We start from the raw sequence: 22,653 nt of genomic DNA, 5'->3' as shown, positions 1-22,653 counted from the left end.
CCCACAATCACTACACTCACATGGCTTTTCTCCAGTGTGAACTCTCTGGTGCTCTGTGAGAGTGGAGTTTTGCCTGAAAGACTTCTCACATTCCCTACACTTATAAGGCTTTCCTCCAGTGTGAATTCTCTGGTGTACAGTGAGGTTAAACTAATACTGAAGGACTTCCCACAATCACTACACTTATATGGCCTTTCTCCAGTGTGAACTCTCTGATGATTATTGAGAGCAGAGTTTTCCGTGAATGACCTCCCACATTCACTACACTCATAAGGTTTTTCCCCAGTGTGAACTCTGTTGTGCTTAATAAGATCAGAGCTTTGACTAAAGCATTTCCCACAATCACTGCATTGATGGGGCTTTTCTCCAATGTGAACTCTCTTGTGTATAAAAAGGTGGTAGCTGCGCCTAAATGATTTTCCACATGCACTACATTCGTAAGCTTTTTCCCAAGTGTGAACTCTGTGGTGTTCAGTGAGGGAAGACCTTTGATGGAAGGACTTCCCATGGTTAGTACACTGAAAGGACTCTTCTCCAGTGTGAACTCTCCTATGTCTATTGAGGTTAAAGATACATCTGAAAACATTCCCACGTGTATTGCACTCATATTTCACTTCTCTAGAGCAGACGCCCTGATGTTGAGCAAGCTTCTGGTGGTGGCTGGCAGCGTTTTCACTTTTATTGCTTTGGTGATGCCTGTTTCTATTGAGTAATTCCTGTGAACTCTCACTACCATTGTGTGGCTCCTCAGTGTTGAGAGTGGCCTGGTTCAGGAGAAGCTCTGAGATGGCTGGGAAGTCTTCCCCAACCTCCCTACTGGTTGAAGGCAGCCCTGGTAAGTAGAAGCTGCACCTGGTCACAAATGAGGCCCTGTCCTCAGCTCCTTTCCAGGGCTTCTCTCCACTGGCTTCCCTCTGCTGCTGGTGAGGGTTTGCACTGAAACAGAAGCCTCTCACAAATGCATCACTGGAGAAGGCTTTCTGCTCAAAGTCTGCTGCTTGTGACTCAGTCAGATGCAGAATATCTTTTAACAATGAGAAACACCTCCCACAGAGATGGCTCTTTAGGGTTGCTGAGGCTGTCTTAGAAGCCCTGACCTGTGACTCTCCTTGTATGGATACATTCTGCTCAGAACAGGCCTCCGCACTGTCCAATTTATCCCAACAGCCTGAAAACAGAAAAATAGAGCTGAAATGACTGTCGACTGTGGTGACAAGGAGAAGTGCCTTTACAAAAGTGTTGCACTTAAGACGTTGGTTCCATATAATTGACTGATATTAACATATCCTTGGGAAGAATATATAAGACGCTCATGTGAAGTTCTGTGCTACTTAAGATCATGAAACGGGGAAGATCCCAAACAAAATGTAAACAAACATGCAAGCACCCCATGGAATAGAAGCTGGATTGTCTGATCGTTCTTCTGCTAACAGTGTTCAACTGGGCTTTTCTGCTGGTGACATGGGCGAGCTGTGCAGAAGTTGCTTACATCTTATTTCATGTAAAATTGAGGAAATGAGGAAGTTCTGTTGAGGACTGCGGAAGCATGTGTCGGCACCTCATAACACACGTGCAGGTTATCACTTGAGAATACTGCAGACAGAGCCTTACAGCTGGACAGGGGACGCAAAAAGGCCACAGAGGTAAAGGTAGCTAAAATCCTGGAAGTCACAGATCAAATGAGAAGTCAGAAAAGTGTCAAAATGGGAATGAAAAGGTAGAAATGCGCTGCTGCCAGTGGCACTTGAACACAAACTCTGTTGTACATGAGCAGGTTCTTGGTATTCTCTAAACACAGCCCTTAGGACAGAGCTCCACCAGGTGCACCTCAGCTGAGCTCGACTACCTCTTAGATCATCCTGAGAGTTCAACCTGTGGGAAAAAAACAAGCAAACTAGTGTTCTCTTTGGAAATAAAGGCCATGAGAGCTTTTAGGGGCATTGCTACTTGCCTTACTAGCAATAGCCCTCTGCTCTAACTTCATCCTGCTTGCCAAGCTTGCCTCAGTGTCTCCGTTCACCAAGAACATCAACATGCCCCATCCAGTGTCCTGAGCTGGTTGGGTGTCATCCCAGTCACTGAAAGGCCTCTGGTTTGATTCCAGGTCAGTGCACATCCCCAAATGGATCCCCAGTTGGAGGCCTACAGGAGGCAGCAGATCTATGTTTATCTCTCTTCCCCTGTCTACTTCTCCCCTCCCCCCCCCAAAAAAAGAATAAAAGTATTTTCTAAAATATTTTTAAAAAGTATAATCTCTTGGAAGAAAACCTGATGAATCACACTCACTTTGCTTTTGTTGAGTCAACTCAATCTTGACACTATTCATTTTTTAAATGTCTTTGTAGATTTTTTAGGGAGAAAGAGAGAGGAAGAAACATCAATGATGAGAATCATTGACCAGCTGCCTCCAGCAGTCCCTCTACTGGGATGGAACCCCCACCTGGGCATGTGTGTTGACCTGGAATCAAACCAGAGATATCTTGGTTCATGGGTCTACACCAGCTGTGGGCAAACTACGGCCCACAGGCTGGTTCCAGCCCATTTGAAATGAATAAAACTATTGAAAAAAAAGACCATACCCTTTTATGTAATGATGTTTACTTTGAATTTATATTAGTTCACACAAACACTCCATCCATGCTTTTGTTCCGGCCCTCTGGTCCAGTTTTAGAACCCATTGTGGCTCTCGAGTCAAAAAGTTTGCCCACCCCTGGTCTACACCCAAACACTGAGCCACACCTACTGTGCACACTAATCTTTTTTATTGTTCACTCTATTACAGATGATCCCAATTTCTGCCATACTCCTCCCCCTTTTTCTCCCTCTACCCTGTCCCCACTGCTTCTAGGCCCGCGCCACATTATTGTATATGTCCATGGGCTGTGCATATATGTATATACTTTTAAAATATTTTTTATTGATTTTAGAGAGCAGAAGGGAAAGGGCGAGATGAAAACATCAATGATGAGAGAAAATCACTGATTAGTTGCCTCCTGCACGACTCTACACCCACACTGGGAATTAATCCTGCAACACATGTATGTGTCCTGACTAGGAAAAGAACGAGTATCACATGATCTCATCATTCGTGGAATATAATGAACAGCATATATTGATGAACAAAAATAGATTCAGAGACATGGAAACCTCAAACCGACCAACAAACTTCAGAGGAAGGCAGGGAGTTGGAGGGGGGGGTTAGAGATCAACCAAAGGACTTGTGTGCATGCATATAAGCAGCACCAATGTACACAGACTCTAGGGAGGTGAGGGCATGTGCTGGGGAGTGGGGGTGGCCAGGGAGAAGCCAATGGAGGACAAAGGCGACAAATGTAGTAATATATGTAATATTTCAAACAATAAAGAATTTTTTAAAAATCTTATCTAATAAAAGAGAAACATGCAAATTGACCGTGCCTCTGCTACACTCAGAAGCCACACCAATCAGGAGCGAGTTTGCAAATAAACTCAACCAAGATGGTGGTGTCCACAGAGCTGGAGCGAACAGGAGGCTTGGGTTGCCGCTGGCAATGGAGGAAGCCAAGCTTCCCGCCTGTCCTGGATGACTGTGGGCTCCCCTCAAGGCTACAAAGTTTCAATTATAGACGATAAATAAATCCCAGATACCTGCTTCCAGCCGCTGTGGCCTCCACTCAAGGCAGGTCTGGGAGCCTGGGTTGCCTGAGGCCGTGGCCAGCCTGCAAACAGACATCAGCAACTCACTCAGGCTGGTCAGGCATCCCAGTGGGGACCCACACCGTGAAGGGGGTTTGGCCATCCTGCAAACAGCCATCAGCCCCTCACCCAGGCTGGCCACACCCTCATGGGGTCAGGGTCCCCACTGGGGGGCGTGGCCAGCCTGCAAACAGCCATCAGCCCCTTACCCAGGCTGGCCACGCCCCCCCCAGCGGGGACCCTCACCTCATGGGGGCGTGGCCAGACTGCAAACCACCACAGGCCCCTTGCACTGGCCACCCCATGCCCCAAGGGAACCCCCTCCCTGATCCAGGACACCCTTCAGGGAAAACCAGCAGGCTACCACCATGAACCAGGCCTCTATCTATACTAATAAAAGGGTAATATGCTAATTAGACTGGGAGAACTTCCAGGAGACCTTCTGGACGTTTTTCTGGACAAAGCCATGGTGGCAGGGCCAAGGTAGAGGTGGTTAGAAGCCAAGAGGGGGGACAGTTGTGGATGGTCAGGCTCATGGGGGGCTAGGCTGTTATGGGTAAGCAGATCAGCAGGGGGGCAGTTGGGGGCAAGCAGGCCATCAGTGGCGGACAATTGGAGGTGATCAGGACAGTGGGGGGGCAGTTTGGAGTGAGCAGGCCAGCAGGGGTCAGTTGGGGGCGAGCAGGCCAGTGGTGAGGGAAGGTGGGGGCAAGCAGGCCAGCAGGGGTGCAGTTGGGGGTGATCAGGCTGGTGGGGGGACATTTGGGGGCAAGCAGGCTAGCGGCGGGGCAGTTGGGGGCGAGCAGACCGGCAGGCAGAGTGGTTAGGGGCAATCAGGCAGGCAGGCAGGCAGGTGAGCGGTTAGGAGCCAGCAGCCCTGGATTGCAAGAGGGATGTCCAACTGCCGGTTTAGGCCCGATCGCTGTAAACTGGCTGTAGGACATCCTTCGAGGGTCCCAGATTGGAGAGGGTGCAGGCCGGGCTGAGGAACACCCCCTCCCCGGTGCACAAATTCCGTGCACCAGGTCACTAGTAAATATATAAAACAAAACAAAAAGAACCATGGCCTCTTGATTCATAGCTTGAGGCTCAACCATTGAGGCACACCAGCTGGGATATATTATTTCAATTTTTTTTAAGTCCATGTATTTTTTATTGTTTTTAGTGTGACAGATGTCTCCCATTTCTCCCCCTGTGTATATATATATTCTTTGGTGGATCCCTTGCATTCCTCCCCACGCTCTTCACCTTGGAGATGCCTCAGGCTATTCCAGTTAGCCAGGCCTCTGGTCTCATCTTGTCCCTCCCCAGATGTCACTTGGTTTGCCACAACATCTTTATTCCCCAAGTTATTGGCTGGGATGCTAGTAGTTGCCTGGGCGGTTGAGAAAACTACATTACCCAGAAAGACTTGCGCCGACGTAGGCGGAACTAAAGGGAATTTTGGTGTCTGCACATCCGGTTAGGGCGGGACTTCCGCCTTCCTCCTCGTGGCGGTCGTTTTCACCTCTCAGGTCTTTGTTCACAGACTCCCAGGCTTCAGGGCGCTGGTCGTGAGGAGGAGGAGGCCTGGGAGGCAGCGCGCCTGCCGTGCGGGGTGTGTCTGAGGCTCCCTGAGCCCCAACAGCCCGAGATTGGGGTCCCCGTGCCTCCCGGACTCCTCGCTGCTCACAGCGTCCCCGCAGCCGGACCCCATTTCACCCTCCAGCCTGGGGGACCGGCCTCTCAGGTCCCGCCGCCCAGGTCCCCGCGCTCAGAATGGTGAGTCCCTCGTGGGTGACACGGGGCTGAGGGGGGAAGAGGGTGAACGGCTGCAGGGCCGCCTTGTCAGGACGTGATGGGGCGACTGCGCAGGGAGGACTCGGGACCGGGCTGTTGTGGGTGTGAAGGCAGCAGAGAGACGAGGTGAGGGTTTGCAGGAGGAGTTTTACCTTCATTCTCAGGACGCTGGGGCCATAGATGTTAGGGTCGCGGAAGGAGGCACACGCGGCCCAAAGGGAGAAGAATCATGGATTTACTGGGCCGCCTGGGAGGCCCCAAAACGGTCCTGTTGGGGGACTGGGAGGCAGAAGCTGGTGCCGAGGCAGCCACAGCGTCACTGTCTGCTTTTGCTGCTTTTCTGGGCCTGGAGCTGAAATGCACCTGAGGCCTGATGTGATCCTTAGGGAGGAAAGGTCAGGGGTCTCAGTTGCCTGACTTGTTATTTGCTAGGGGAGGGGAGGGACCCGGGGGGCGAGGTTCTTGTTCCCCAGTTTTGCCCCTTGCTGGCATCGGAGCTTTCCTGTAGGTCCTGAGACAGGATTTCCAATGGGAAGAGCAGTGGTTAGGCCCCCGTGCCAGTTCCATCCTCTGCTGTGATGCCCAGGGTTATGAGGAGAGGGATTATCCGAACTGCGCTTTTGAGTCGGATGTGGTGGGTTACGGGGACGGGTAAAGACTGATTATTGGGGGCCACATATGCATTAGGTGAGCAATAGATGAGGGTAAGGCGGGGTCTGGTGGCCCAATCTGGCGGCTGTAATTGTTAGGGGACTGAGCTCACATGATGGAGGTGTTCCTGGGATGGGTTTTCATCTGGAACGGAGGAACCACGGGGTTTGCTCTATAGTTTAGCTGCAGTGGGGTGGTTAGTAGTACCTGCTAAGGGTCTTGCTACTGGGGGTGTAACTTATTCGATGGGTGGGTTTCCTTAAGGAGGACACAGTCCTCTGGCTGTAGAGGCTTAGCAGGATGTCTCCCATAGAATTTGGAGGGAGGGCTTGATTACCACGTTCTCTCAGTAATTGAGGGAATAGATTTAACATGGGGACATAGACTCCGAGAGGGTTTCTGTGGAAGGCAAGTTTCCTAATAAGAAGAGTCTTCCATACATGAATTCAAAGGCACTAAGAAAGGAGGGTGCATGGTGGGGGGATTGCTCTGTTGTGCATAAAGCCTAGCAGTAGGAGATCAGTTTAAGGTTCTTTAGTTTTGAGAGTTAATTTAGTTAGGTGGGACTTAAGGAAGGAATTTCTCCTTTCTACCTTGCCTGAAGATTGGGGCTGGTGGGAGTGTAAATTCCACAGATTATTCAGAGTGGAGGAGACCTGTTGAGTTATTTGATATATGAAAGCAGGTCCATTATCTGCTGGTAATGAGGTGGGGAGGTTGGATCTGGGAATGATGTGCTGAATGGGAGCTTGTGTGACCTCAATGGACGTTACAGACTCAATGGGGAATGCTGCTACCCAGCCTAGTCAGATGTGCTCCTTCTCCTCTGGGGTGAGGACAACAGGATGACTCAGATGTCATGCCAGGTCAGGCCATAGGACTGGGCCAGGTACTTAACTTCCTTAGTAAAGGTGTTTGGGTTGGTGAAAAAATACCTGAGATGCCTCTCAATCTGTGCGAGGTCAGACATGGAAAACGGAATGTATACCCAACCAATACCCTCAGTTCCTGCTCCCTCCCTCAGGGGTAGAGTGGGTGTAGGAATAGAAGAAGCTGTTGAGGAAGGCAGTCTTAGGGTGGCCCGAGAGCAAGTGTTAGGTGGCAAAAGGCTGTATTGGGGCTCGAGTTCTTGGGATTTCGGCTTTCAGGGGCTGGGGAGAAAGTGGTTGCTGGTTAGGAGGGTCTGGATTTGGGAATCTACTGCAAGTGAGGGAAGGGCTGTGTAAGAAGATGGACGTTCATGGTCTGCTGGGTCAAAAGTACATTCAGCATCAGAAATGTTAGGGGTATGATGTTTTGTGTGAAGGAGAAAGGGCTAATGCAGCCGTGGGCAAACTACGGCCCGCGGGCCGGATCCGGCCCGTTTGAAATGAATAAAACTAAAAAAAAAAACACCGTACCCTTTTATGTAATGATGTTTACTTTGAATTTATATTAGTTCACACAAACACTCCATCCATGCTTTTGTTCCGGCCCTCTGGTCCAGTTTAAGAACCCATTGTGGCCCTCGAACCCAAAGTTTGCCCACCCCTGGTCTAATGGACAGAGCAGAACTGAGAGAAAGGATTGAGACTGAAGAGTGAAAAAGGCCTGGACGTAGGGAATCTCTGACCATTTTCCATTGCCGTGACAGAAATTATCTACATTTTGCAATGTGTTAAAATTAAAAGTGCCATTTTTAGGCCATTGGGACTTATCATCTAGTTCAATGATGGCAAACCTTTTGAGCTCGGCATGTCAGCATTTTGAAAAACCCTAACTTAACTCTGTTGCCGTGTCACATATAGAAATTTTTTGATATTTGCAACCATAGTAAAACAAAGATTTATACTTTTTTTTTCTTTTTTTTTTTAAATTAAATCTTTATTGTTCAGATTATTACATTTGTTCCTCTTTTTTCCCCCCTATAACTCCCCTCCTCCCAGTTCCCGCCCCACCCTCCGCCCTCACTCCCCACCCACTGTCCTCATCCATAGGTGCACGATTTTTGTCCAGTCTCTTCCCGAATCTCCCACACCCCTTTCCCCCCCAAGAATAGTCAGTCCATTCCCTTTCTATGTCCCTGATTCTATTATAATCAACAGTTCATTCTGTTCATCAGATTATTTATTCACTTGATTCTTAGATTCACTTGTTGATAGATGCATATTTGTTGTTCATAATTTGTATCTTTACCTTTTTCTTCCTCTTCCTCTTCTTAAAGGATACCTTTCAGCATTTCATATAATCCTGGTTTGGTGGTGATGAACTCCTTTAGCTTTTCCTTATCTGTGAAGCTCTTTATCTGACCTTCATTTCTGAATGATAGCTTTGCTGGATAAAGTAATCTTGGTTGTAGGTTCTTGGTATTCATCACTTTGAATATTTCTTGCCATTCCCTTCTGGCCTGCAAAGTTTCTGTTGAGAAATCAGCTGACAGTCATATGGGTATTCCCTTGTAGGTAACTCGGTTTCTTTCTCTTGCTGCTTTTAAGATTCTCTCTTTATCTTTTGCTCTTGGCATTTTAATTATGATGTGTCTTGGTGTGGTCCTCTTTGGATTCCTTTTGTTTGGGGTTCTCTGCGCTTCTTGGACTTGTAAGTCCATTTCTTTCACCAGGTGGGGGAAGTTTTCTGTCATTATTTCTTCAAATAGGTTTTCAATATCTTGGTCTCTCTCATCTTCTGGCACCCCTATAATTCTGATGTTGGTACGCTTGAAGCTGTCCCAGAGGCTCCTTACACTATCCTCGCATTTTTGGATTCTTTTTTCATTTTGCTTTTCCCATTGGGTGTTTTTTGCTCCCTCGCATTTCAAATCATTGACTTGATTCTTGCGCTCCTCTGGTCTGCTGTCGGGAGTCTGTATAATATTCGTTATTTCAGTCCGTGTATGCTTAATTTCTAGTTGGTTCCCCAATATAAGATCGAGGGTCTCATTAGTTTTCTTGTAGATCTCATTAAGTTTATCGGCGGCTTCTAAACAGTTCTTGAGAGACCTTAAAAGTGTGGTTCTGAACTCTATATCTTCCTTTGACAATTTTGTCCTGTTTCTTTGTCTCCGCATTTTGTTATGCTTCCTTGGTGCACCCCCTAGTGGTCTTTGTTCCGATTTATACTTTTGATATTTGTTTTATATATTTAAATGCCATTTAACAAAGAAAAATCAACCAAAAAGATGAGTTCGGGTGGCACCTCTGACACGCGTGTCATAGGTTCACCATCACTGATCTAGATTATATTGTGGCCAAACAGTGTTACCAAAAAAATGAGGTGGTTAGGTATGATCTCCCCCGTGAGTGTGCAGAGGGGGTGTGGCTTGGCCCATGAGAGAGGAAGTGTGATTGACAGACCAGAAACCAAGAGGTGACTAGGGCACGCATCCCCGCAGCTAAACAAATCACCATGGGAAATGGGAGATGACCTTCTGAACTTGGCGCCCCCACTCCAGAAAGATCCAAAGCCAAATGGCTGCGGAGTCTTCCTTCTGGCCTAGCACTAGGACTTTTAAGATGAGAGAATTACGAGAAGTCAGTTTGAGAGAGTGGGCAGAAGACTCGAGGTGAGTGAATTTGTGGATAGTCACTCACCTAGAGAAGATTGGCCAGTGTGAGATGGAGGGTCAGCAATGGAGAATGAGAGGTTCCCGATCTGGCATAGTCATCGACTGGCTCAGGATGGTTGATAAGGGAGGGAGGTCTAACCGAGGCCTGTAATCGAGTCACCCCAATAGAATTTGGAGGTAAGCCCTGGTTGAGCTGCCACTGCCTACTGCCCTCCAAGTAGCAAACTTTGGGTGACTGAAGCCAAAGCGATGGTTCCCCATCCACATAGAACCCTCCCATGTTTTACTATCAAATGTTACGGTTGCCAAAGCCGGTTTGGCTCAGCGGATAGAGCGTCGGCCTGCGGACTGAAAGGTCCCAGGTTCGATTCCGGTCAAGGGCATGTGCCTGGGTTGCAGGCACTTCCCCAGTGGGGGATGTGCAGGAGGCAGCTGATCGATGTTTCTCTCTCATCGATGTTTCTAACTCTCTATCTCTCTCCCTTCCTCTCTGTAAAAAATCAATAAAATATATATTTAAAAAAAAAAACTCAAAAAAAAATAAAGTGTGGAACTTTAAAAAAAAAAAAATGTTACGGTCACCGAGGAGGATGGCACAAGGCCAGAAAGGGTAAAGAATTATGAATTTATTAGGTCATCAGGATATCAGATGCGCTGAGCCCCAAAATGGCACCAGCGCCCAAAGACGGGGAGTCAGATTTTTTAAAAATATATATTTTATTGATTTTTTACAGAGAGGAAGGGAGAGGGATAGAGAGTTAGAAATATTGATGAGAGAGAAGCATCAATTCAGCTGCCTCCTGCACACCTCTTACTGGGGATGTGCCCACAACCAAGGTACATCCCCTTGACCGGAATCGAACCTGGGACCCTTGAGTCCACAGGCCTACACTCTATTCACTTAGCCAAACCGGTCAGGGCAAGGGAGTCAGATTTTGAAAGGACTCTAAGGTGGGCTATTTCTGGTCATAGAATTCTCTGTTTAAGTCTGCATTCTGGGAAATGCCGGAGGGGAGAGATAACAGTGTTAGCAAGTGGAATGTGGTCCAACCAAGTAGAATGTCCACTGTGAAATGGCATAAAGGTAAGTTCCCAGGGGAGGGGGTATCTGTTCAATTATTTGATCAGACTTAACAGTAGATGGTTGTGAAAAAAGGGGGCCAACATTTTCTGAAGTAGGGTTTTAACTTTAACTATCATTGCTCAGAGGAAGAACAGACTAGAAGACAGAGGACAGCAGTTGTGGAGAGGAAGGAGAAGTCCTGTAAATGATAAGGTAACTGCAAGAGTGAGCACTAAGGACTGAGCCGTGAGCTAATACAGGCATCTGAAGGTCTCCTGACCTATGGGCTGGGCAAGGGTACAGAGCAGCCTTAACCCCTAGATCCTGGCGGTGTTTGCCAGGGCCTCAACAGACCATTTCCTTTCCACAATATCCTGCAAATGCAGAAACGATTAGGTGTACAAGGTTTGTGGAACTTATTTCAGGGCCTGACAAACTTGTGGCCTGTGAGATAGTGGTGTCCTGGGACCGTCAGCCGCTCTTGTAGCCCTTGGACCTGGGGACTTTGAATAGACACTAAGCCCAAACTCCTAAGGCCAGGACTAGGGCTTCATGATGTGGACCTTGTTTTTAGCAACCAGTGTAATGAGTGGGAGGACTGCCAGGGCATAGGTTCCAGAATGTGCCGAGACTTGGAGTGAGCTGATTTAGGAACCTGCAGGTATGTTTTCTAAAAAAAAAAAAAAATATATATATATATATATATATATATATATATATATATATATATATATACACACACACACACACACACACACACACACACACACACACACAGAGTTGTCAGATTATTATGTGTTCGGAGATTATAATAATCTGGTCACTCAGTGTATATTATACACACACACACACACACACACACACATACTAAGTGGCCAGATTATTATTGTGCATTCAGAGATCATTTGAGAGGATTCCTGAGTAAGATCTGCATAAATTTAATCCATTGTTGCCCTTCTGTTGTCTTGTACCAGTCTTGGCCTCACATTGCATATTCGCTGATGGCCACAATTCGCACATTCAGACCCAGATTTTCGGCTGACAGTCCAGTCTTTAAGCACTTTATCAACACCTGCTCAGGAACATTTAACGAATTCAGCTGTTTTGCTGATACTCGCTCCATGGCTTCAAGTGCCAAGAATCATCCCACGTTCAAAGGGTATTAAATTGCGTTGTTTACACGTAACTTTAGAAAAAAAATCACTTCTACTGTCATGGCAAACAAAACTACTTCCCTATTTATAATGGTCTGGCCCTCTAGCAACTTCAGCACGAAATTATAGCTTATTTGCCTACAAATGTCAGGTGATCATCATAATCTGGCCACCCAGTGTGTATATATATATGTACTGATTTTAGATATAGAAAGGAAGGGAGAGGGAGAGAGACAGAGAAACAATGATGAGCAAGAAACAATGATCAGTTTCCACCTGCATAACCCCTATTTTGGATCCAGCCCACAGCCCAGACATGTGACCTCACCAGTGCATGGTTCTATACTCAACCAATTGAGACACATCAGCCAGGACTGTAGATCACTTTCATACAGGGGATCATGATCAGGTTGGTAATGGTAGTAATAGTTCAGAAGGGACAGTGTGAGCCCGAGGACTGGCTTTCCCACTGTGGCCAGTATTTGTGGGTCACAACACAGCATAGGGACAGAAGTTGTCCTGTCGAGTGTCAAGGAGAGATCATGGTTCAGTGAGAGATGTTAGCAAGCATTCTCTGGACAACACTTGATAAGTAATAAGACGTTAAGGAGAGGACTATGGGGGCTGGGGCTAAGAGAGTGCAGGTGTGAGAGAGGTGTGGTAAAGAGTGATTTGCACTTGAAGAGGGAATGTGAATTGATGGCCACAGCACCCTGACATTGACATAAGAGTCAATGACCAGAAAGCCCATTTCTGGTGGTGTCTGGATGATCTAGTAAGGTGAATTTTAGGGTAATTGCCCGTAAACAGGGTTGTTTTGGCGCTATATTCAAGGTACAGAGCTTAGGTGCCATTTACCTAACCACCTGCCTTTCGTTGTTGGGGATGACACCCTGGATAATAGGAGTGCCATAGCACACATCAGTGTTACCCAGGCTTCAAAATGTCCACTGGCATGGGCAGGGGAGAAGAGTAAGGGGTAAGAGATTATGGACATGGTGAACTGTAATTTGGGGGGAAAAGGTTGATTAGGAAACAATTTGTCCTCACCACAGCAAATTTGCATTACCTTTGCAGTTGTGCTTCTGGGAGTGAAGCTGTGTGTGTGAGAGAAGTGTTCTTCAAAGAACTCTGTGCAACAGGTAGTGCAAAGCTATGGCCGTGGCACCTTGCAGTTGGGGTCAAGAAGGTCCAGTGTGATGCCATGTATTTGGCATCTTTGAGAAACAATCTGAAGGTATTGACTGACAAAACCAGTATCAAATCACTCACAATATCTTTATGGCCAGCATCTCTCTTTCACCTATGGTTTTAACAACCACTCTGTTGATAAAAGTCAGTGTAGCGTACAGGGGAGGTCCAGAGCTCAGGTGTCTTATCTGCTCAAATGCCTTTATTAGAGTAGGAAGACAAAATGTCAGTATAAATATAAGAAAACAGTGGCTTTCATGGGATGAAGGCCTGGTATTTTCTCTGGAGTGGACAGAGCAGATGGGTGTGGAGGGTGGGGAGTATGACAGACTTAGAATCTTAGGAGTGAAGCTGATCATGGGCTGTACTGTCCCCATTATGACAGGATATGAACTTTGAGGACGTGGCCATTGTATTCTCTCAGGAGGAATGGGGGCTCCTTGATGAGGCTCAGAGACTTCTGTACTGCGATGTGATGCTGGAAATATTTTCACTTGTGTCATCTGTAGGTAAGACCTGATGTTCTCCCAGTGTCCTGAGGTGATGACCTGTCTGCCTTTATTCCTCAGGGGTAGCTTTCTCTCTCCCACAGCGAGAACATGCCCTCTGGTAATTTTCCCCACTGTCTTGTGAAATGTGCTGTGACTCACATGAATGAGCTGGATGGTGAGTCCTGAGCAGAGGACTCCATGAACATCCCTCTAACACCTGTTACCTCAAAATGTACAGGAAACAGAGAGTCAGGAGTCTTGCAGTGAGCTTCATGGGTCCCAGCTTGCACTCTCTCTTCATGGGAGGATGACAGTTTCCATATGCATGGCTTCAACTTCTGGCATCTTTCTCTACATAAAGGTTCTTCGTGGCGACCTGTTCCATGTTATGGTCTTTACTTACATGAAACAGAGGCTGTTCTTGTGAGACCTTCAATCAATTGTTATATTCTCTTCCCTGAATACTATAGCAAGCTGTGTTGCTCTGGCCCAGTGCTGACTGCTCACCTCTTTGTTACCTGTTCCTCTACACATGTGCCTCTGTAGTATTCTGCAGCATTGACTTGCATGTGTGTTATGAGGTGCACATGCATGCTAATTTGTCCTCGAAACCAGCTACTCCTTTATTGAATTTTACTTGGAGTAAGACCTAACCAATCTTTTGCAAAGCTTGTGCCTGTACCCAGCAGACAAGCCATGCTGAATTCTTTAAGTTGAAGTATTAGCTGGAAATCCATATTCAAATCCATGTGGTGCTTTCCATTTTTGTGTCATAATTCTGGTGAGGCCTCCCTGTTTTGTAATCTTTATTAGCCCAGAAAGGGACAAGAGCCTCTTATTAATCCTTCCTGCACATCTGTTATTTTCTGACAATTGCATGGAACCAACATGTGATGTGTGACACACTTTTGTAATGGGACTTCCCCCTGTCACCACATTCAGCATTCATTTCCTTACCCTTTCTCACTTTTCAGGTTGTTGGCATAAAATCGATTGTGATGAGGCCTGTTCTGTATGTATACAAGGAGAGTTGCAGGTCAGGGCTTCTAAGACAGCTCCAAGCACCCAGAAGATCCCTCTGTGTAAGCAGTGTTTCTCTGTGTTAAAAGTTATTTTGCACCCGACTGGTTCACATGCAGCATATTTTGAGCAGAAAGCCTTCTGTAGTGATGCACGTGTTGGAGACTTCTGTTTCAGTGCAAACTCTCAACAGCAACAGAGGAATGAATGTGGAGACGAGCCCTGGAAAGAAGCTATGGACAGGGCTTCCTTTGTGAGCAGGTCCAGCTTCTACTTATCTTCAGTGTCTTCCGCCAGCAGGGAGGTTGGGGAAGTCTTGCAATACAACTCAGAGCTTCCCAAGCACCAGGCCACTCTCAACACTGAGGAGCTACCCTGTGGCAGTGAGATTTCACAGAAATATCTTGATGGAAAAAGTCAGCACCATTGGGATGAATGTAAAGATGCTGCCAGCCACAACCTGAAAGTTGTTCAAAGTCACGGTGACTGTTCTGGAGAACCGATTTATGAGTGTCACAAATGTAGGAAAGTTTTTAGACGAATCTTGAACCTAATTCGACATAAGAGAGTTCACACTGAAGAAAAGCTGTATGAGTGTAGGAAATGTGGGAAGTCCTTTTGTCAAAGGGCTCACCTCATTGAACACTTAAGAGTTCACACTGGAGAGAAGCCATATGAGTGTAGAGAATGTGGGATGTCCTTTCACGATAGGTCTAAGCTCACTGTACACCTCCGAGTTCACACTGGAGAGAAGCCATATGAGAGTACTGAATGTGGGAAGTCTTTTAGCCAGAAATCCAGCCTTCCTAAGCACCTGACAGTTCACAGTGGCAGCAAGCAATATGACTGCTATCATTGTGGAAAATCCAACAGTAATAAGTATAACCTCAAACAACACCAGAGAGTTCACACTGGAGAAAAGCCCTATAAGTGTAGAGAATGTGGGAAGGCTTTTAGCCTAAAATCTCACCTTATTAAACACCTGAGAGTTCACAGTGGCAACAAGCGGTATGAGTGCTGTGATTGTGGGAAGTCCTTCAAAGATAAGTCTACCCTCAAAAAACACCAGACAGTTCACACTGGAGAAAAGCCCTGTAAGTGTAAAGAATGTGGGAAGTCCTTTCGTCTAATATCTCACCTCACTGCACACCTCCAAGTTCACACTGGGGTGAAGCCATATGAGTGTAGAGAATGGGATGTCCTTTCGTCAAAGGTCTAAACTCACTATACACCTCCGAGTTCACACTGGAGAGAAGCCATATGAGTGTACTGACTGTGGGAAGTCTTTTAGCCAAAAATCCAGCCTTGATAAGCACCTGAGAGTTCACACTGACGACAAGCAATATGAGTGCTCTGATTGCGGAAAATCCTTCAGTGATAAGTCTTACCTCAAACAACACCAGAGAGTTCATACTGAAGATAAGCCATATGAGTGTACTGTATGTGGGAAGTCTTTTAGGCAAAAATCCACCCTTACTAAGCACCTGAGAGTTCACAGTGGCAACAAGCCATATGAGTGCTGTGATTGTGGAAAATCCTTCAGTGATAAGTGTTATCTCAGACTACACCAGAGAGTTCATACTGGAGAGAAGCCATATGAGTGTACTGAATGTGGTAAGTCTTTTGGCCGAAAATCCGGCCTTAATAGGCACCTGACAGTTCACAGTGGCAGCAAGCAATATGAGTGCTGTCATTGTGGAATATCCTGCAGTAATAAGTATAGCCTCAAACGACACCAGAGAGTTCACACTTGAGAAAAGCCATATGAGTGTACTGAATGTGGAAAGGCTTTTAGCCTAAAATCTCACCTTTTTAGACACCTGAGAGTTCACAGTGGTAACAAGCCAGATAAGTGCTGTGATTGTGGGACGTCCTTCAATGATAAGTCTACTCAAAGAACACCAGAGAGTTCACACTGGAGAAAAGCCCTGTAAATGTAAAGAATGTGGGATGTCCTTTCGTCTAATATCTCACCTCATTGCACACCTCATGGTTCACACTGGAGAGAAGCCAAGAGAGTGTACTGAATGTGGGAAATCTTTTAATCACAAATCTAGCATTATTAGACACCTGAGAGATCACACTGGAGAGACATGTTAAATGTGCAGCAAATGTTTTACTTTTCTCAGTATAAGAACACTGAAGGCGACTCTTTGGGACCTGTTTTTCTGAATTTAAACCTCTTTGAATGGAACATGTACTCTGATATATTCCTCATAAGTTTCAGGTACAAGTGAGGATTGAAGGATCTGCATTTGTACTTGCTAACATGCCCAGACCTACTACCCAATTGATGTCACAGTGAGCATTTGTGGCCGAAGAGATTTCATCTCTACCACCTGATTCACCTGAAGAGCGTGCATCAGTCACAAACCCTGTGTGCTCAGGGGAAATGTATTCTGTGTTCTTAAATTTCACTCTCTGGATGATTTGATACAAAAGTTGTGATCTATCATCATGGCGAGATGAACAGATATGGTGGGGTCCCCCAAATTTTCTGTGCTTTGGAAAGCATATACTGTAATAATGTAAGAAAAATCACTCTTTGTCCAATAATGGCTTATTTTATACCACTCACCAAGGCAATGAAATAAAGTTTAAATAACTTTGTGATTCCAATTTGCATATGGGGTAGTGTCCAGTGTGTGTGTGTGTGTGTGTGTGTGTGTGTGTGTGTGTGTCCTTTGGCACTGTCTGTGTGGCCCCAATTTTCTATTTCTGTGTGTGTGTGTGTGTGTGTGTGTGTGTGTGTGTGTGTGTGTGTTCCTCAGGGTATTGCCCATGTCTACAGTGTGGGTCTATGTGAACCTGGTCATAAGCCCAGCACCTGAGCACCCAGCACAGGCTGGGAGTGTTCTGGACCAGCGTGTTTCTGTGCTTGGGTTATCTGTATGTTTCTCTCTGAGTCTGTGCACACCCACAATGGGCAAGAGCATAGGCAATCTCCTCTACATGAATATGTTCCTGTTCCCACGCCCAGGCGAGTGCCTTCTTCCCTTCCAGGCGTCTGATGTCCTTCTGGAGGTCCCATCTCAGGTCTCAAGGATGGATTAAGCATAGGGTCAGTTCAGAGAATTCCAGACTGTTGAAAGGTGGGGAATTGAGTAAGACTCTGATGACAGACAGGAGATATAGAGTGTGGATTGGTAACGTTTGTGAAGGACACTGGTCTTTGTGAGGGAGTTGGAGGATCCAGGACCCTTGTGAAGGAATATGAGGATGAGTTCATGTGGGGGAAAGCTGAGGGGGTAGATTTCTAGGCTCCTCAGACCCTACTGATAATGAGGAACTGGGCATCCCAGGAGAGGGGTGTCCCTTGCCATGTCAAAGCTAGGCTGACAAATAATAGAGGAAGGTGCCTGGGCCTTCATGGAGCATCACTCTTGGGATTCTTGGCTCTGGTCATCTACTGGGTGTGCATGGCCCACCAAACACTGGGGACAGGAGGGAGAATTAGGACCAGTGTGGAGAACCATCCAGGGACCCTTTAGCACAGGTTCATACACAGAACAAATGGAAAGCACAGGATCGCCATTGATGTCAACATCAGCATTTTTCACCATCATCCTCACTGGGAGCTCTCACCAGGGCCATGCAAAAGAAAGGAGACTTGGAAGCAGGTTCCTTGCTGGGAAATAATAATAGAGGGAATCAATCAGGTGATGAGAAGGATAGATAGACAGCAGGCTTGTAGCAAATATATACCCCTAGACTAGAAAGCTTCATGGGCTACCTATTATTGGGGCACCCTCCCCATGTGGAGAGTCTGAATGCTTCAATGAATTTATCACACTTTTGCCGCAATCTTATGGTCTGTGATTTCATTCTTCGGCTTTGCAAAACAAGGCTGCAGGAAAAATCCCGGCTCACCATTCCCGTTACAAACTTGGATCCGAATTCCACCTGCGAAGCCCAAACAGTACATTACACAAAAGGCGATGCACCTAATGATGGCTGGGGTTAGCCAATGAAAGCCAGGGGAGGGACATATTATCCAGGTGCGCACGGTCAGGGCAAGTTGACAGCTTTGGTCTGTTCACAGAGACGGAGGCTTCAGAGCACCAGGCCTCCCTTAAGTCCAGGCATCAGAGACTGTCACCCTGTGCAGTGGTGTGTGTGAGGCTTCTTGAGCACAAACAGGCAGGGAATGGGGCCTCTGTGCCTCCAGACTCCTGTCTGCTCACTGAGATTGGCTCCGCCTCACCTGATGAAACCATCCAGCCTGGGTGTGGGCACCTCTCAGGTCCTTTAGCCCAGGTCACAACATCCAGAATAGCAAGTCGATTGTGTATGACCGGGTGTGGTTGGGGAGGAGGGTGACAGGCTGCAATGCCACCTTGTAAGGACATGGTAGTGTGTCTGAGTGAGGAGGATTTGGGAATCCAGGCCTCATTTTGTGATTAAAGGCAACAAAGAAGAAAAGGCAAAGTTTTGCGTGAGGAATTGTGCTGTCATTCTCAGGAAACTGGGTCCATGGATGGTCCTAAACAAAAGATGGACATTGTGTGAGGTAGAATCATGTCAGAGAATCATGTCAATCACACCAAGGTTGCAAGTTTCATCCCGGGTCAGGACAATTACAAGCATCAGCCAAAGAAGGTATAAAAATAATGGAACTAAAATATTGATGAATCTCTCTCTCTATCCCTATTTCTTCTTTTTCTGTAAAATCAATATATACTTTAATCACCCAGTCAGTACACACACTTGTGAACACCAGAGCTCTCTTGGGACCCTATGGTGACCAGCAGCCAGGTTTCTCATGGGGGCAGAGCAGGCAGTGATGCTCTATGGGCGGTGCCAGGGCTGTCAGTGTTGCAGGTGGGGGGCCTGGGTTGAGCTGCACCAGCACCCACAGGGGACGATGACACAGTGTGCTCCCTGGACTGAAACCAAAGCAGCCGGGAGAAGCTCTGGGCCTGGACATGCCCCTTCTTGTCTCTGCACCTTCCACCTGGGTGTTGATCCAGGGCTATTTCACCTTCAGGTGGTTGCAGAGCTCAGTTTCCTCTCAGGTGCCAAGGCTGTGAGCGGCGGTAGCAGCTGGGCAGCTGGTGTGGGCAGAAAAACTCAGGTAGTTCCCAGGGAGAGTTGGTGCTGGGCCGTGTGTGTGGCTCTGTGGCCCTCTCTAGTCCTAGTCCAGGCTAGTGACCGCTCTGTTCTCTGGGGCCATGGTTAGTGGGAGATGGAGCAAGCTCTGCTACATGAGTTCTGGGGGGTCATCTCCTGGTAGTGAGCATGTGCTCCATGAAAACTAGTGACCCAGGTAGGGCCAACCTAGTCCTCAATGATGAGGTGCTCCAGCCATTGACCTGCCCAGGGAGGGAGAGGAGCTCTCTCTGCAGAGGCTGAGTCCCTCCCTGTCTGCCCAGCAGGAGGACTTGCTAGCCTCTGAGCCACCTGGTCCTCCGTTGGGTTGGAAGTGTCTTGAAGATTAGAAAGTGAAGGAGATTGTAGATATTTATCAATGTAGGGAGAGAAAATTGCCCTTCATGGGTAAACATCCACCCTGGCTGGCCCCGTGTGCCTCAATGCTAAGAGAGTCAACAAGGATAGTTCTCCAGAGGTAAAAGACAAATACAGAAATTTACAAGGAGACAGTCATGATGTTTCATTTCCACAGAATTTCAAAAAATCTGGCCAAAAGTCATCATAACGGGGCAGGATATGCAATAGATGAAATAATATTTGAGAGAATAAAGAGCCTTACATCTGTCTCAAGAAATCATCTTTGGAAACTCAACTACGACCTCCACATGGTCTCCACCGGATTCTCTGGTTTAAGAAAACTGCCTTTTGGCTTCCTGTGTCGCTGGCAGGGATGATTGACATTAAAAACCGTCTCTTCATCAGAACAGTTCCTGGTTCACCACAGGTTCATGCACAGAATGAATGGAAACCACAGACTCACCATTGATGTGAATGTCAACATTTTTATCACCTGATGAACCACTTACTTGGGCAACGCAAAAGGTGAGACTTGTAATCAAGGTAGTGTCTGATGTTTATTTAAAAGAAAATGGAGCCAAAACTGATTTGGCTCAGTGGATAGAGAGTCGGCCTGCGGACTGAGGGGTCCCGGGTTCGATTCCGGTCGAGGGCATGTACCTGGGTTGTGGGCACATCCCCAGTGGGAGGTGTGCAGGAGGCAGCTGATCGATGTTTCTCTCTCATCGATCTTTCTATCTCTCCCTTCCTCTCTGTAAAAAATCAACAAAATATATTTAAAAAAATAAAAAGAAAAGAAAATGGATGCCGGATGCTTGCAGTCCTGTACCTTCCCAATCTACACACCATGTGGGTGTTCACCTCAAGCACAGTGGGGAGCCCAGGCAGCCTTGGATTTACCAGGGTCACACTCACTAGTGTGTTCTGAGTTTGCTGCCAATGACATATGAACAAACTCCTTTTTCTGAGGTTCACGCCTTTGAATCTTGCCAGTGACAGTTGAGGGAAGCTCAGGGACAATGTCTACCTGGATGAGGAGACAGGGACCCATCCTGACCGACTTCCACTGTCATTTCCTGCCAATCCCCACTCCTCTCCTTGGCCCTGCACAGTCACCCAAAGGGGCTGGCACCATGTGGTCCACCTACTTGGCCCATCAAATTTGTCAGGTTCTGCTGCAGAACCCGGATGTTGGCTGCAGCCTATGATGTGCTGTTATCAATGGAATGTGGAGGGAGTGAAGCCGTTACCTCTGACACAAGAGTCTGGAAGCACTGATACTGGCATCCCCTCTGTCCATCTCTGATAACACCCAGCAGGTCCTATATAGTGCTTCTCCTTTATTCCCATCCCAGGAGAACCAGGGTGGTCATGCATTATGAACAAGATACTTACCTTCTTTAGTATAAGCCATTAAAGCTTTGGGGCTGTTCATTACCTGCAATAACATCTAGCCTCTCCTAATGGGAACACAACCCCTATTCTACCCTCTAGCAGACAGCAGAGCCTAACATTAGAAGCTAGAGCTCTGTTGTTGGAGATGTATGGGTTTGCCTTCCAGCCCTGCCTTTTATTAACTCTACAATCAGGAAATTTATGTTGAGTATCTGAACCTGGATTTCCACCCCATAAAATAATGGGATTTCCACCCCATTAAATCATCTCAGGTGTGGCCCCAACCGGTGTGGCTCAGTGGATAGAGCGTTGGCCTGCGACTGAAAGGTTTCAGGTTCGATTCTGGTCAAGGGCATGTACCTTGGTTGCGGGCACATCCCCAGTGGGGGGTGTGCAGGAGGCAGCTGATCGATGTTTCTCTCTCATCGATGTTTCTGATTCTCTATCCCTCTCCCTTCCTCTCTGTAAACAATGAATAAAATATATATTTAAAAAATCATCTCAGGTGTGGAGAGGATTGAATGATATAATAATGATGCATATAAAGCATTGAATCCAGGGCCTGGCACACGTAGTGAACATTCAGTCACTGTTAGCTCCTCCACTTCACAATGTGTACTGACTGCAGACATTCAGACAATGTAGGAAACGTCAACCTGTTGGCCTCTGTATCCTTTCAAATATTACTTTTAAAGTAATAGGACAGGATCATATATATTCTCTCATAGCCTGCATTTTCTCTTAATAATGTCATAGTTTTATGTAAAAAAATAAAAATCTGATGACTGGAGTGACTCAATTGTTTGAGCGACCTCTCATGCACAGAAAGGTTGCCAGTTCGATTCCTGGTGAGGGCACTCAGTAGGGGGGCTTGCAGAAGGCAGCTGATCAGTGTTTCTCTCCATCTCATTTCCTCTCTAAAATTCAAATAAAAATCATATATATATATACATACACACACACACACATTTAGATGCGTAGTTGACAGGAATCAGTGAAATGATAGCTTTCAACTCAAGGAGAATTCTGAGCTTCATAGAATCTGAAGTAATGTCTCCAAACAAGAGATCAGTTGTAGACAACACTCCCTAGAAACCTGCAGCCAGCCACAAAAACCTAATGTTATCATTTACCAGCGCCAATCAGGTGCCCCATTGCCAATACTGCAATGGTCAGCGAGTAATTAGGATCCTAATGCCACCTGTTGGGCCTGCAAAAGTACATTACCCAACAGGCAATGTG

At 46.7% G+C, this 22,653-nt stretch overlaps 2 protein-coding genes across 2 annotated transcripts in view; both read left to right on the top strand.

Annotated features, from left to right (window-relative positions):
• The first annotated feature begins 5,293 nt into the window (after window positions 1-5,293).
• LOC132222883 (zinc finger protein 345-like) overlaps window positions 5,294-22,653 on the top strand; it is a 91,130-nt gene continuing 73,770 nt past the window's right edge. The window contains exons 1-3 of the mRNA XM_059678228.1: window positions 5,294-5,436; window positions 10,857-10,925; window positions 13,443-13,566. Of these exons, the coding sequence (XP_059534211.1) occupies window positions 5,434-5,436; window positions 10,857-10,925; window positions 13,443-13,566 (196 nt within the window). The 5' untranslated portion in view covers window positions 5,294-5,433. The remainder of the gene's footprint in view (window positions 5,437-10,856; window positions 10,926-13,442; window positions 13,567-22,653) is intronic.
• On the top strand, window positions 15,598-16,972 carry LOC132222907 (gastrula zinc finger protein XlCGF49.1-like). The gene has a single exon (XM_059678263.1). It carries the CDS (start codon window positions 15,747-15,749, stop codon window positions 16,320-16,322), a length of 576 nt encoding a protein of 191 aa, XP_059534246.1. The 5' UTR covers window positions 15,598-15,746; the 3' UTR covers window positions 16,323-16,972.

Source organism: Myotis daubentonii, chromosome 21 (assembly GCF_963259705.1).
Source record: "Myotis daubentonii chromosome 21, mMyoDau2.1, whole genome shotgun sequence".
NCBI lineage: Eukaryota > Metazoa > Chordata > Mammalia > Chiroptera > Vespertilionidae > Myotis > Myotis daubentonii.
Note: the sequence above shows the minus strand (reverse complement) of the source record. Positions and strands in the feature narration are given on the sequence as shown.

Coding starts and splice junctions, on each gene's coding strand:
- LOC132222907 (XM_059678263.1), top strand. CDS start 15,747: ATGAGTGTAGAGAATGGGATGTCCTTTCGTCAAAGGTCTAAACTCACT.